The 15,843-nt window shown below is 44.8% G+C and overlaps 1 protein-coding gene across 3 annotated transcripts in view; it reads left to right on the forward strand.

Annotated features, from left to right (window-relative positions):
- Window positions 1-15,843, forward strand: part of TTC28 (tetratricopeptide repeat domain 28) — a 108,478-nt gene that overhangs the window by 23,617 nt on the left and 69,018 nt on the right. Inside the window, exon 1 of one of the 3 annotated variants that reach the window (XM_072935966.1) lies at window positions 6,373-6,712. The exons of the other annotated variants lie outside the window; for them this stretch is intronic. Within the exon in view, the coding sequence (XP_072792067.1) occupies window positions 6,686-6,712 (27 nt within the window). The 5' untranslated portion in view covers window positions 6,373-6,685. Of the gene's footprint in view, window positions 1-6,372; window positions 6,713-15,843 lie in introns of those variants that run through there. 3 annotated transcript variants of the gene reach the window in all.

Below are 15,843 nucleotides of genomic sequence, written 5' to 3' on the forward strand. Positions count from 1 at the left end.
TGTCATTGCTTGTACATGCAGCATATAAAGAACGCATCATGTGTAGCAATGTAATTCAAGATCTCTTGAGTCTTTTACATTTCTCCTAGATCTTAATAAATTGAAAAAATTTTAGTTAATTCTTCCCCTTTCTTATTTTTGCCTATTTCATTCAGGTCATTCCTTCCCACACTTGTGATTTAAAAAAATATTTCTGACACACATTCAGAACCTACTGTCAAAGCTACTGTGTATCAGGTTAAAAATACTTTCCATAATCTTTTTTCCAGCTATAATTACTTAATTACATTTCAGTTCTAATTGTGTTTTCTGTGCTGCATGGTGGGGCCTGGGCTTTGGGGTCTGTGGGTGACACCAGAGTCCTTGTTCCAAGGGGTCCAGACACATCAGCAGAGACATTCTAGGGAAGCAGATAATGTTATTTTTTCCTGTTTGCCCTGTGCCTGTGCAAAAAGCCTCTGTTTCTAAGGTAGCTGCAGATAATCTCACTTTTTAAAATGGAAAAATCTGTGCTGGAGAAAAAGAAAGGTGAACTGAGTACAGGTTTCAAGACTGGGTTTGTGCTTCTGGGTCTGCTGTGGGGTCACCTTTTGTAATAAAATCTCAGTAAGAAAAGATGCTAAATGCAAAAATAGATTATAGTGTAATCTAATATATAGTAATTAACTTCCATTTACATAACCTTCAAAAAAGTGTTTTAAACCAATCTCTTACCATTAGTAAACACTTTTATGTCGGTGCAGATTGAATATTGTTTTATTTTTGGTCCTTGCAAATAGTTCACCCCTCACCTTTCCTGCCAGGCATGAATGAAAACTGCTGCACGGTTGTCTCCTTCTGTTTCTGCATAGAGAAAAATTTTAGCACCTCTTTAAGCCTTATGCTTTTTCACTGCTGGATGTTTGAGCACATGAAGGTAAATTAAGCAGATGTGTTCTATATTTTTAGACTGGAGCCAACAGCTGTCCTAGTTATTCTTAAATGCTCTCACAACTTTATGCAGAAAAATGCCATTGAAGTCAGGTTCTGACTAAGTCTTGTGTGCTGGCCTCACTGTTGTAGGACAAAGCTAATTGGGGTTGCCTTGGTCACTGACAGGGTCTCAAGTTCCTGTTTTGGTGAGCTCTCCTAATTTTATTGCTTGAAGTAGTGAAGTTAACTAAGACTGCATCAGAAATATTCATTGTAGTGATGAGTTGGAGATGCTTCTCCTCAGCAAACTGCGCTGGATGATTGTTTTAGGTTCCTCCCAACTGGAACTTTTCTATTCTAAGAATCTTAGATGTGACTCCTCAGAGAGGCCAAATTGTCTCTGCTCCAGTGATTTCAGTGGTGCTGTAGGGTTTGACAACACCTTAAGGTTGTTTCCCACTTTTGACATGGCAATGACAAGGTATTCTTCAGACAGAAAGAATTGCTCTTTGAACATCTGTCTTTTTGATGATTTATCTGATTCTGGTTTTGAGGGTTCATTGGCTGGCTGTAGACACTTTGTCATTGTAGAGGAGTTCAGTTTATTTCTTTCCTCTGTTCTCTTACTGCTGCAGGAGTGAAAAGGGCAGCTGTGAGATGCAGCATGCTGTGCTTTGGGAAGATACGGTACTGCATATGGATAAATTGTGTCACATTTCTTATTCATGCAGTCCTGACTGAAAATGTGAACAGACACACGCAAAATTCCTGGTACACATTTTACAAGAAAGTTCAGCAGGTGAACTGCCTGTCATTCTAAACCAGTAAGAGAAGAGTCTTTAGAGAGTTTTAAGGGCTGTTTCTGACAGTTATAGGATCTTTTGTTGAGTGTCTCAGGGCTCAGGAGTAGGGTAGCTTGGGTAAGATGCTTACATTTCCACTATGTGGAAGAGAAATTTAGAATAGACAAAACAGATCCTTTATAATACAATAGTTTTATTGTGTAGCCCTTTCAGACAAAGCTAAAAAAGAATTTTTATTAAAACTTTGCATATGCTTCTGTGATTTCTTTAAATTTAGAAGGTATGTTCTGTATCCTGAAAACCAGGACAAATTTAATTTGCAGAGTATGTCACCAAACTCTAGCTCCCTCCCTGCTCACCTGTGAGCCCCAGAAGAGCTAATTGTTAAAGCAATAAGTTTGACTTTATTTTATTTTATCTTTCAGTTCCTTCATGTCATTGTCAGGTGTAGCTGAAGTCCACCTCTTTAGGAGAAGTGTCTAGGTGGGGATGTGATTTTAAACCATAATTGAAAAGTTTCACATTTAATTTGCTGCTGGGGTTTGGGAACTTGTTGGTTCCTCTAGTGTATTGATGGATCTGTTTCCTCAGTGCAAGAGTGTCGTTAAGGTACCACAGCCATCCTCTATCCTGCTTGATGTTATTTCATATTCAGACACAGAATTCCTTCATTTGAACACAAACCTTTCCTTTGAATCAATTACCTCTTCCAGCAAATTATCATCTTGGGCCTTTTGTCCAAGCAGCATCATACCAGGAAGGGCAAGATTGTTTTCAGTCTCACTGCTGTCTGCATGTAAGATAATACTGTTTGCAACTGGGTTTTTGGGAAAGAATTGATAGGAATGTGTTTAAGGTGTATTGTGAGGAGCAGGCAGAGGGGACCATCTTGGGGAATAAAAGCAGTGGTTTGCTTCAGGAACCTGATAACGTTGTAAGTATACCTTAAAAACTATTAAAATTTTTATAGCCTTCTCCACTAAATTAATTTGGGCTAGTAAGAGCTTATTTGAGGCTGTTAAACCCACAGAGATGCTGATGATATGAGTGCTGGCAGATCTGTGAATGGCTGGAGTCACTGGGTAAGGTGTGGGAATGGGGGGGCAAGGGAGGAAGAGCAGCTCTCCTGGTGAGACGTTTCAGGTGTTAGTTACAGGTGGTTTATTTGACTCTTCCTTACCTGAGGCAGCAGATGGTGATGGAAGTTGGCAAGGGAAGACTGGGAGAAGACCCTTCTCCAGGAGAGGACAGATAGCAGAAAGGGTGCTTTTCTGTGAATCTTTGCCTTCCAAGTATTGCTTTGACCCACATCTTGCCTGAATTACACTTGTCTCCATAGCAGCAGTAATTGTACTTCCTATGGAAAAAAGGAGGGGCAAGTCATAATTAGAAGCAGGTCCTAAACATGGTTTTCTGCTCAGGATCATGTAAGGGTAGAACTGAAGCCTCCTAAGCCAATAACAGAGTCTCAACAGTTCTGAAGGCAAACACCTTCCTTGGTAAGATGCAGTTAAAATTTAGGATGTGTTTCCTATCCATTGAAGTAAAGAAATACATTTTGCCATAGGACTATCACACAGATATTTCACAGCACATCATGTTTATGTAATACAGTCACAACTGAGGTGCCAGCAGAGGCTCTCTGTGCACTGTGAAGGGAAGGATGATGGAACAGGGCACTGTGGGCACTATGTTCTCTCTCTCTCTGATTATCACCTCTCTTCCCCCCATTAACCCCCCCCCACCACCACCACCACCATTTTCCCTTCTCCAAGGCATGGAGTAGAGCTTTTTTAACACCAAAGGATGGCATGGATAATGATGGAGTGTTGACCCTTTATTTCCTGAAGGGTGGGAAATAGATGGAGTTTTGCTTGGTCTGGTAATTAAAAGAATTGTCTAATTCATGCACTATAAGGGAGTTCCTTTCTCCCAGAGTAGAATTTTCTGAACTCCTTTTTCCCTTCTGCAGGCCAGACTTGCTCAGCAGCTGCCGTAGCTCAGTCACTCATGCAGAGTCTCATCTGTAAACCCCGATGAGGTGCTGTGTCTGCCTTCAGCACTCTGGCTGGAGGGGGGAAAAGTGACAGACACATAATCACTGTAATGAATTGAAAGCTGCTTTAATAAATTTAGAAATAAAAGGACTTGATTTCATTATCCTTCATGAATTTGCCAAGGGACTTGGCTGTTAGCAGCTTGGTCTGCAGTGTGGGTGTTACTGAAGTGCTGGCATCTCACATGCTGCCAGCCCAGGCAGAACACAGGGAAGTGCAGGTTGGGTCTTCATGGACCTGCTGAACACTGTCCAATTTAGCTGCTACCTGAGTAGAACGAAACAATGAACTGAATTTTCATTCTGCTTGGAGAGCCTGACTAGCAAACTGCTCAACAAGCCATCTGCAATGGGACCTTTTCCTACTTGAAGTGAGTGATTGCTTCTGGGTGATGCTCACTTGGGTTGAGCAGAGGGAATTTCAAGGTGTAACAAAGATACCAACTTAGAAATTATTGAAGAAAAAGGATTACGCAAGAAATGTGATAATACATCAAATAGTTCTAGGTTCTTGCCAAAGATTAATTTGAAGAAGACACTTTGAAAGGTTTTTTATTCATTGAGTTGTAAGATTGAGAGCTATCAGATATGTCTAATAATGAACAGCTTGCTTCTGGTATTCACTGACTGTAGGAAAGGAGGACCATGTACTGGCATTTCAGATCTACAGTGCAAATTTTAAAAGCACCAGTAAATCAAGGAAAGTAGAAAAAGAAAAAGTATTGGTGTAGGCTGTCATTTTGCTGGATGATTTTGTGCTAACTGGCCAAAATTGTGACCATTATTTACTCTAAAGTAGTAAAAGGAATAAAATGGTTATGTATTTCCTTGTTGCTAGACCTGAGATGATTGGAAATAGTGTCACCTTTATCTTATCACAAGGGCCCTTAGGAAGCTTAGCTCAACTCACTCAAGTCCAGTGCTTCAGTCAGGAGTCACATCCAGGGAGGGGTGGGCTTTGATGGTTGCAGCTTCTTACACAGTTTTGCCATAATGGGCAAAAAGTCCTTCATAGAAATGTTTAAGCCATTAACTTTAACATTTTAGTTTCTCACAACAGCTCCTGCATTGCTTCCGCTTAATTATCCGTACATGGGAAGAATTTCAAAAGCCTCCTGTTGGTTATGTCAAAACACCACATTTTGTAATCTGTCTGTGAATTTGATGGAGCTTCATTCTGACAGCCACGTGGAGAATGGCATTGTCTGATGCTGAGCACTTATTTTCTTGACTCAGGCACTGACTGCTATGTACAAAACTCTTCAGAATTGTCAATACCAGTTTTTCAATTTATGGAAATCTGAGTTTCATGGCTCACTGGTCTGCTGTTGATGCTGTAATAGAAAGGCAGAGCTCAATGAGACACTAGCTCTCGGGAGTAAAACCAGCAGGAGTTCCTGTTCCAGGCCACACCTGTTCTTTTCAGTCCCTGCTGCATTTCAAAGCTTTATTTTTCACTTGCATCTCTGTGCTGCCACATGCACTGTGAGTAATCCAGGGGAAGGTGTGGGAACAGAGCCACGGAACATGGAGCTCATGTCTGGGGGTAGTGGGACAAGATGGGACCTGCTGAAGGCAGCTTTGGGACTGGTGTCTGAGCTTTGTGTCACTGTGGAGTGGCATCTGAACATCAAGGTTATAGCTGAAATACCCCTGTCAGTGCTCTGGCCTCCCTGAGACCCAAGGCATGCTGTCCTTTGTGACTGAGGAGCTGCAATGGAAAGATGTACCAGTTGTATTACCAAGGGACCTTGCAGTGAATATTTTTTGATATTACATTTGTCATTAAGTTTATTGTTTACCTCCGAGATGCAACATTGTTGGTCATTCCTCACAGCGATGAAAACTACACCTCTGCACCATTTCAATAATGTAAGCCCAGAGTTTAACTGTGTGTGTTCATGCCCTAAGGATTTGTGACTCTCCTGAACCTGTGTTTATTTATTAGAACATCTCAGAACAGCCCCGGAGCTCAGGCTGAAGCGCTGTGATGTTAGAATGACTGGCTGCTTGGAGATGGCCACAGTGCCCAGCGCTGCCTTCAGCCCCAGCCCTGGCAGCGAGAGCTCCACGGGGAAAGACTTCAGCGGCACGGCAGGGCTGGACCTGGGCAGCCCTGGGCACCTGCGGCACCGCCCCGAGCGACGGGGCACACCTGTGAGCCCGGACACCGGGGCTGTCCCCATGTCCCGGTGCCACACGGGCTGTCCCCTGTGCCGGTGCCACACGGGCTGTCCCGTGCCCGGACACCGGGGCTGTCCCCATGTCCCCGTGCCACACGGGCTGTCCCCGTGCCCGGACACCGGGGCTATCCCCTGTGCCGGTGCCACACGGGTGTCCCCGTGCCCGGACACCGGGGCTGTCCCCATGTCCCGGTGCCACACGGGCTGTCCCGTGCCCGGACACCGGGGCTGTCCCCTGTGCCGGTGCCACACGGGCTGTCCCCATGTCCCGGTGCCACACGGGCTGTCCTGTGCCCGGACACCGACAGGGGGCACCAGAGCCCTCCCGCCCGCAGCGCCCCCTGCCGGCGCGGAGCGTCTGTGCCCGCCGCGGGCTGGCGTGCGGCGGGGGCGGGGCCGGGCGCGCTGCGGGGCGGGCCCGGGCCGGTGCCGCCCCTGAGCCGCCGCGCGCCGGGCGGGCCGGGCCGGGGCCGCGTCCTGGTTCGGGTCTCGCCGCCCGCGATGCGCCCGGGAGCGGCCGCGCCCCGCGGGCCCCGGGCGTGACCGGAGCGGGCGGAGCCGCCGGCTGGGCACAGCCCCCGCCCATGGCCCGCGCGGCCGGGCCGGCTGCTGTCCCGCGGGACGCGGCGCGGGCCTGGCGGCGGGGCCGGGCAGCATGACCGCGGGCTGCGGCCCCGCTGCGCCCGCCGCCCCAGCGCCACCTTGATGCTGCACGTCCCCGCTCTACAAATATGATGAAATGGCAGCCCCGGAAGAAGGTGAGTGCCGGCGGGGTCCGCCGCGCTCCCTCTCGGGCTCCTCTGGCCGCGGCGGGAGCTGCCGCCGCCGCTCCGAGCCGTGGGCGGGATGCGGGCGGCGCCGGGGCCGCGGTCCCGGTGCCCGCCGAGGGTCCCGGTGCCCGCCGAGGGTCCCGGTGCCCGCCGAGGGTCCCGGTGCCCGCCGAGGGTCCCGGTGCCCGCCGAGGGTCCCGGTGCCCGCCGAGGGCCCCGCGCCGGGCGGTGCGCGGTGTCCGCGGCGTTGGACGCTGTTCCGTGGCGCTTGGCAGCGCGTTTTATGGATATTCTTTGAAGGGAAAACCCAGCGAACCGAGTGGGCTGTGCCGCCCCTCTGCGGCAGTGACCCTTTGCTCCCGGCAGCTGTGGACTATTAAACTTTTTATTTTCTTTTTTTTATCCATTTTGGTTTTTTGTTTGGTTTTGGGTTTGGTTTTTTTTTTTTTCCTTTTCGTTTGGGAAAGCCTGCTTGAACCAGCAGGGCTCCTTCTGTAGCATGTTGTGTGATACTGTGTCTTACATCAGGGAAGAAATAGAAATCATATGTGAAAGGCATGAGCGTCTCTGGCTGTGAGTGTGAGACACGAATAAACGGTGTTAGACTGTCCTGGTTGGAACGTGCCTTGAGCCACTGCAGCTCCGGCTGATCAGTCAGGCTTTGTACACGGGTTTCTCCTCTCTTTTCAGCTAGTCTGAAGCTATTCCTTCAGGTTTTTTTCAAGCAAGTGATTGTACCTAGTGAGAGGAGTTCTTACTTCAAGTCATTGTCTCGTAAGAAGGATAAACAGATGACAGTCAAGCTTGGTGGGAGTGTTGGTGCATTTTTCAGGTCCCTCTGTGCCTCCTTTCAAACTGGTTTTAAGATGTCTACAAGCTGTAGATTTTTAAATGTCTGTTTTTACTATTTTCAAGTGAATGTGCAGTCACTCCTGTGGTTACGGCTGTGGAAACCCCTCCAGGCCATGGTTACAGCTGTATTGACTGAACCACTGAAATATTATTCTTGGCTGTTGGCTGGACTCCTCGGCTCTGGAAGATTCTGTTCAGAGTGTCAGGATTCACTCGGCAGTATTGGCTCACCCACTTATGCTTAAATCACCATGTCATATGGTTATTTTTTTCCTCTGCATTATTGTCTGTGTCCAAATCGACTTGATTTTGGGCAGTCACATTTGATTGTGTAGAGGGTACACGAGACAGCTGAACTTCTCTGAACTGTCAGGCATCTTACTTGTCTGAGCAAAACAATAATTGCTGTTCCTGATGTGATGCAAACCATGCTCATGTTGGACTAGGTTGTGTGTTCAGCTGTAGTCCCAGGGAATCTCAGCAGAGGTTCTTTGGTCCATGCTGCCAGCAGCCTCATGTGAGCAGGGCTGGGATTTCTGCTGGCCCGGTGCCGCTGCAGTGCTGCCGTCATGTGCTGCTGCTCAGGGTAGCCTCAGGAAAGGGGCAGACCATGTAGGAGGTTCTGCTGCCCTGAGTAGCACAGAAAATGAGACAGGGCAGCACTGCTGGTCCTTTCCTCAAGTGACTTCCGAGAAGTCATTTGCCTGCCTTGTCCCTGTTAGAATGCCCAAATAAGAGAGCTGAATGCATGTGCTGCCTCATTGAACCGGGAGTCTCCCTTCATTTATTTATTTATACTCGTGTTCTTTTGCTTTACCCATGTTTTTATTATTAAATGTTTAAGGTGTTTTGCTCATTGAGAGATATTTTCTTTCACAGCTGTGAAATGGTGCTGTATAGAATCTCATGCAGTTTATTAGTCCTGTGTGTAACCCTGAAGTATGCGCCTTTGTCTGGTGATTCACAGATACAGCTATTGCCTGGAATGTGTAACTGGTTCTCTTGCCTTGAGCAAGTGAAAAACTGAATTTGCTTGTGACTGAAATACTCCTGTTGTAAACCATGTGTGTTTTTAAGTTTAAAAAAATGACTGTTGTTTACTAATGTTTTTTCCCACAAGCATCAGAACTAATAAAGACTCTTTTCCTGTGGACCTTGGTGACTCACCTCTGGCTCCACTTCCTTCCAGGTTCCCCCTGCATCCTTTTCTTCTAGTCCAGAGCAAGGTCCATGCTGGCCAAGTGCCCTGGGACACAGGCACTGGGCCCAGGAGCCAGGAGCTGCCAGCTCAGTGTGTGAGTCTGTTGCCTTGGGAAGTTGGGCTGGAATTCCAGCATGAGACATCCCCTGCCTTTGGGTGAACACAACTGCACTGACAGCATCTCAGGAGCCAGTAATTAATTATACAGGGTCTGGCTACAGCCATGACTGATTCCTTACATTGATCATATTTTTTGAAAAGCGTAAAATCAGTCATGTCAGTGTGTTCAGCAGCTCAGTTTTTAGGAATTACATAGAATTATAGAATTGTTATGTTTGGACAAGATCACCAAGTCCAGCTGTCAACTCTGCATCACCTTGTTCACCACTAAAGCATGTACCCCAGTGCCACATCCACGTGGTTTTGAACACTTCCAGGGATGGTGACTCCACTGCTACCCTGGGCAGCCTGTGCCAGGGCTGGACAACTCTTTCCATGAAGAAATTTTGAATAAAAATTTTGAAAAAAACCTAAACCTTCCCGGGTATAACTTGAGGCTGTTTCCTCTTGTTCTGTCACTTGTTACTCAGGAGAATAACCCTCAGATGACTACAGTCTCCTTTCAGGGAGTTGTCCAGAGGGAGGAGATCCCCTCTGAGCTTTCTGTTCTCCAGGCTGAGCCTCCCCAGCTCCTTCAGCTGCTCCTCATCAGGTTTGCTCCAGACCCCTCCCCAGCTTTGTTCCCTTCTCTGATGACCTGGTCCATGGTCTTCTCTGGCACTGAGGGCAGGCTGACAGTTCTTATAGGTCTGGAACTTAATCTTTTCTTTAACAAAACCTCTTTTTGAAGCTTCCTTTGGCACCAGGGTACAGTTTGCTGGCAGAGCCAGGTGTGCTGCCCACAGGATGCTGGGTCAAGTGGTTCCCTCATCAGTGAAATGGTGATTTTTGCTGGATCCCATTGCCCTGGACTTGACTTGGGCTGTTCTGACCTGTTGTTGGCTAGGATTTGCTGCAGTCTCTGGGCTAAGGAGAGAAAAGAATGGCGTGGATGGTGGTGTGGTCATGTTTGCTAATGTAGAATAGTGAATCTGTGTATAATAATAAAAATACCATTACACTTGTGAGTGCATAATGGGGTACTGGAGTTCAGGTGAGAGCACTTTTTCTGAACTGCTCAAGCCAGCAAGTTGTTTGAAGTGGTGCTTCATGTTTATGAAATGTACCTTGTTTTTTTTGAAGGAGCAGTGTGGGAAATTCTGCCTGCTTGAGCCTGATAACAGCATCTGGTTTAGATACTAAACAAAATTGCACATAGAAGTCAATTGCTAATCAATTCTGTGACTAAATGCTGGACAAAACCTGAACTGACTGTGGTGGGTGTGAATGTCATGAAGGATTCAGTAAATCATCAATAGAAACTCGGGGCTGAGATATCCCTTTGTTCCTGACTGCCACAAGTTAGGCATATTTACCAAGAACATTTCTGTAAGAAGATTAATTCATGTGTAATGCCTCTGTGTACAAACAGCTTCTTCAGTTTTCCTGGAGTGCAGAAGAAAATATGCTCTTAGTAAATTCATGCAAATCTCATTATCTCTCTGCCATAAGTTACTCTCTTGGAGATCTGTATTTGTTTTTTGAAATCTGAATCTGTATATTATGGTATGTCCAAGCCCTCTGTTTGGATTTTCAGTACATGCAGGAGACTGGAATAGTGCATTTCATTTTGGTCATTGTGTATTAGTAGGATTCGAAAGCTCAGATTTATTTTTTTTTTCTTGTAATCTGTAACTTTGTGCCACCATTCCTGGCTCCATCTGTCCCTGCTGCTACTGAATCTGGGCACGCATCATGTTCTCCATGGGAGAGGAGCTGTTCTCTTGCTGTGCCATTCGGAGCTGAAGTGGGGTTGAATGGCAGTATTTGGGTTCCTGGGACAGCCTCTGTTATTCACTAGAAACAAAGAAATACCTTTTTGTGACCTTGTTCTTGTCAGTAATGATGTCTATGTGACTTTTACAAGCAAGCACTGTGGGGAATCTACAGTGATTGCAATCTGTATTGTATTGCAGCTAAAATGTCACAGGCTGTAGAGTCCTTTTCCATAGGGAATGGAATGGGCTGGCTCCTGGGTGGGCTATTGGTGTAAAAGTCACTTTTTCACTCTGTATTGCGGGGTGAAATGGGTTATGCTGTGGCAAAGGACTGGGGAATGCTCGCAAGGCTGATAATTCCTGCACAGGAGCATGAGCTTAGCTGACCTTGGTGTCCTTCTCTGGGCAGGTTGGCAGGTGTCGGGCAGCACTGGAATTGGTTACATGAGGATTTACTGATGTGGCAAATGCCATGATTTTTCTAAGCTGGAAAATCAAACGAATTTTCCAGAATTCTGTTCATATTAAGGGAAAATAAGCAAATTGATATTTTTCAAAAGTATTTTCCCATTTTTTATTCCTTTCCTTTCTCACCCCTGCTTCTTTTCCCCATTTTCATAACTGGCAATTATCAGAGGAGTATTCACGAACTTTCCTATTTTATATTTTTTGAGAGATTTTTAGAATCGAAATCTACCCTCTTATATGCTTAAATAAACAGAAATGGATAGTATTCCTGACCTGTTAAATATTGCAGATCTTTTCCATTTAAGGCAATACAGTCCTTGGCTCTGGAATGATGTTATGCCTGAATTCGTAGCGATCTGAGCTGGTAATCCATCGTTCTGCTGTGATGGACCACTGTCCTGCCTTCCTCTTAACAATGACTGAAATCAAAAAGCTTCTTTCAGAGGGGGGAGAGCATGAGGGCACCTCCTCAAGGGGAAAGGCTGACTGGGTGGGGATGGGGCTGATTTGAATATTTCCAGTAGGAAAAGCTGCAAAATCCTGATAGGTCTTACCCCATTTCCCAGAGATTTCTGTAGTGAAATGTGAACTTTATAACTGCAGTGCATTCTCTAAGGTTTTTTTATATCTGATAAGAATTTCTATATCTTCATTTCCAGTCTTATGGGCAAAGAAAGATACACGACACCTGCTTGGTGTTGCAAGCTCTTTGTCTGTACAGCAAAGACCCAGCAGCTTTTGAGGGGACAGTCCCCATAGACATTATCATTTTATCCCTCGATATCAAATTGATGTTGTCTTTGTCATCTCTCGTGCTTCAGGATCTCCTGCTGTATGGGTGATTGACTTTCACCTGTCTGTGGCCATTTAATGTCTTTCAGCACACTAAAGACTTTAATAAGCAATATTACTGTTTTTGATAATATTGATATTACTGTTTATCTGTTGGGTCAGTTGAGCTCTGATAAACTTGCTTTGAAAACTCTTGTCTGCAGTGCCTGGAAGATGCTGTGCTGTGAGCAAGCTGAGCCCATCACTGATGGCCGAGGTGCTGCAGAAGATCAGTGAGCACTGTGCTCCTCTTTTCACAGGCTTGGAGCAGGATCTGTTTTGCTGTACTGCTGGAAGGCTGAATTGGGATATTTTAGGGTAATAGAGATGAACAGGGACAGCAGCAGTCCAGTGGGAGCTGTTCCCACAGCTGGTCACAAGAGATGTGGGATTGTACATATTTGCTTATGAAAAATGGTGAATAACTGACATTATGTGTCCCTGACAGACATTTTCCTTATGCACAAGGAGAACAGCTGACAGACATTTTCCTTGTGCACAAAAGCAACAAATGCAAATATTAGTTTCTCGTAACCTCTGGTATTTTGTTTGCATTTATACAGTTTTTGCAAATGCTGGAGCAGCTGTTGCCATACTTGTCCTTATTGCCCAAAAAGGAATGCACATCCAAATGCTGTCTTGGAGCCTTTGATTCACTCAGCAGAAAAGAACTGTATGTCCAATATGCAGTGTTATAACTGATCTTCCTTTGATGTAATCTGTGGATATGATCTATTCCTCTTCTTCTGCACGCACTTCTAAAAATCTGAGTATTTAAGGCTTTTATAAAAACCTAATGATAGGGTCATTAAATAGGGTTTGGTAATTCTTGGTAATGTTAGCAAAGATAGATGCATATTTTGGCAGAACAGATCCATGGGTTAATCAATGTGATGGCAACATACAATTCACCAAGAAAATATTCCTCCTCTATTTCCTAAATAGAGCATTTGATGGGAATGTCCTTTGTAGTTAGTGCTGTACTGCAGAATTTCCGTGTAGAAGATAATTATTACTTGTAATTATGGAAATTTCTGCAAGGGAAATTGTTTGAATTTGTTCCTGTTAGGAAATGGAATTGCTTTACTTGCAATATTTGAATACTTTTAGATGATTAATGCAATCTTCCTTAATTCCTGTATATTGGCCTTGTAACCTTCTGATATACCTAAAATAATCCCTTCAGTCCTGCTCATCCATTTGAATTTCTACTAGAGCTTACTTTGGACTAGAAGAATCCATGATGTGCAGAAAGCTTCTCTTAAACTGGGTCTGTTACTTCAAGAGCTAACCAAAAATGAACATGAAGTTAGACGTAGGTGAAGGTGAAAGAAGAGGATGTGATGCTGGCTAAGGTCAGAACTTATCCCTTATAGCAAGGATGTAGGATATGTACATTGTACCTGCATTGCACCCTGGAGTCAGGTTGGATTTGTAAGCACAGCTCATCATCTTGCTGTGTTTGTACATGTTTGTCAGAGTTCTGTATTTGAATTGAACACTGGAAAATAATTTCATGATTTGAAGTCTTTCTGATTAGTTTCAACGTCACTTCACAATGTTTTGTGGAAAAAAATGATGTCTTCAGCTGCCAAATGACATTAGTGCTTTTTAGTATATTTGTAACATTCTTCTCTGTGTTACTTTATTTAAGCAGAAATACCCTGCACTGGTAAATCAACCCTTGTAACAGGGATTCCTGGGTCAATTTGTAAGAGAAGCAGCAGCTTGTATTGCTAAGTATATTTAACTGGAACTTGGAATATTAGGTTGACAGGAGCAGCTAAGCATACAAATCTGAGAAAATACAAGCAAAATGAAATTGTAGAATTCCTTGATACAGGTTGGATGGACTGGTTCAGCCACAGAGTTCTTGGGAAGGACAGCTTGTCTCTGGAGGAATGGAAAAGGATTCCCTATGTGAGGCAAATGCAGTGGTTCATAACTGGCCCTAATGTGGGGTAACAGCAGAAGCCCAGCATAAAGGGATTTTTTTTGCAGAGATGCTGGTTTGAAAACGTTTGGAGTAATGAATAGGCAAATGCTCTCAGATTGCTTTCTCCTAAGCTGCAAAAAACGGCTTTATAAATAATAAAATACCTGTCTGTGTCATCAGTTTAATTGGAACAATCTCTGAGACCATTACGCTTTGGTTAGCCACAGTTAAAAGTGTCAGTAACATTCCTACTGGGATATTTATTAAAGCTGTATGGATTGTGCTGTCAGCATAGCTTGGGTTTGTTCCCCAGGAGCACAGCTGCCTGGCCAGAGCTGCTCATCCTGGGGCAGGCACTGTGTGGATCAGTGGCTGTGCTGCCTGGGAGGGACCCTTGGAAAGTGTTTGGCTGCAGGGGGCTTGCTGGTACTGGTTTGATTTTTTTTTTTTTTTGGTGTTTTTTTTTTTTTTTTTTTTTTTTTTTGGATAGAGAGTAACAAGTCATGTTTAAAGAAAAAAACTGGGTTTTTTTTTTTCCATTGTATGAAAATACAGGTCTTCCTGTCAGAGTTACTTATTGTTTCTTTTATTCTCGTTTTTATTATTTAGTAGCTTTCTACATTTAATGGAGTAAACGAGAATTGTGAGATGAACCTAAGTGTGACAATTTTTTGCAAACTATGAATATATGCTTTCCAGGGCAGCACTAACAATTCAGTGCCTACAGCTATTTGAATAACCCAGATCCAGGCTTGTACAGTTTCTTGCCTACGTTGAAACAAAATTGAGCAGCTAAGGTGGGAATTTTTATAGGATAGGCCAGTCTGAAACTCTGAATCAGAATGAAGCATAATGGCTTCAGTTGCAAATAATTTCTGTCCTTTTAATGGAAAACAGTTTGTAGAAGCACTTTTTGTGGTTACTGTACGAGTGATCGAATCTTTCCTGGGCACAGCTGCAGTTTGGCCTGCCATGGAGCAGCAGAGCAGTTGGGTGTTGCAGTGGTGGGTCGAGCTGGGCAGGTTCTGCAGCCCGGGCTCAGTGCTGCAGTGGTGGACATGCAGCCCAGGGTAACACACTGCAGAGGCTTTGGTGGCCAAGATGCTTCTCTTGGCCAGTGCTCTGGTGCAGGGTTCCAAGGGGATTGTGCAGGTCTGGGAGCTGCTGCCACCTCAGATTAATTGAGATGTTGTGTATTTGTAAGGAAGCATGCCAGAATGTATTCTGAACTAAACAGCATCAGAGGGATAAAACCAACTGTCTGACCTCCTGGTAAACCATGCTGTGTTTCTTTTAGATTTCTTTGTCTTTTCATTTGCCATTACTCTTTCCTTTTCTGATTATCTTGTAACCTGACAGGTGATGATATCAGCTCATCTACTCTGAAAACCAAGTCTGGAATGGAAGGAAAGGCAATTCTTCTGATACTTTGGCAACTATTCACATTTCTCTGCCAAACCTGCTATGTTGTGACTTCCATTTAGACAGGCTGTCCATGTGCCTGCTATATGGATGACTGCAAGAGACTATTCTGCCCTCTCTTAAAGTGGAATCACACCTAAGGAAGCATGAATTAACCTCCATATTTTTGCTCTTAAGTGGCAGAAAGGAGGGACTTAGGTGATACATAAAATATCCAGCTGTGTTATTCATGTTAATTAGGCCTTTGCAGAGACTCCTATGACTTGGCACCATCCCATTTTCCATAGAAATGTTACCCTGTTATGGTTGGAAAGCCCTTTCATGAATTTCTGGGTTCTGAATATTAGCACTCGCTCAGATGCAGACTCATGACAAGGATATCTGGGCAGAGAAACACCTTTGCCAGTCTCTCACAATATGTAATGCAAACCACAGCTTGGCCCTCTTCAGACTTGCTAGAAATTCTTCCATGTGGGAGTGCTGAGGCCCTGAGAAGCACAGGTTGCTCAGAGAAGTCGTGACTTTCCCCATC

Source organism: Taeniopygia guttata, chromosome 15 (assembly GCF_048771995.1).
Source record: "Taeniopygia guttata chromosome 15, bTaeGut7.mat, whole genome shotgun sequence".
Classification (NCBI taxonomy): domain Eukaryota; kingdom Metazoa; phylum Chordata; class Aves; order Passeriformes; family Estrildidae; genus Taeniopygia; species Taeniopygia guttata.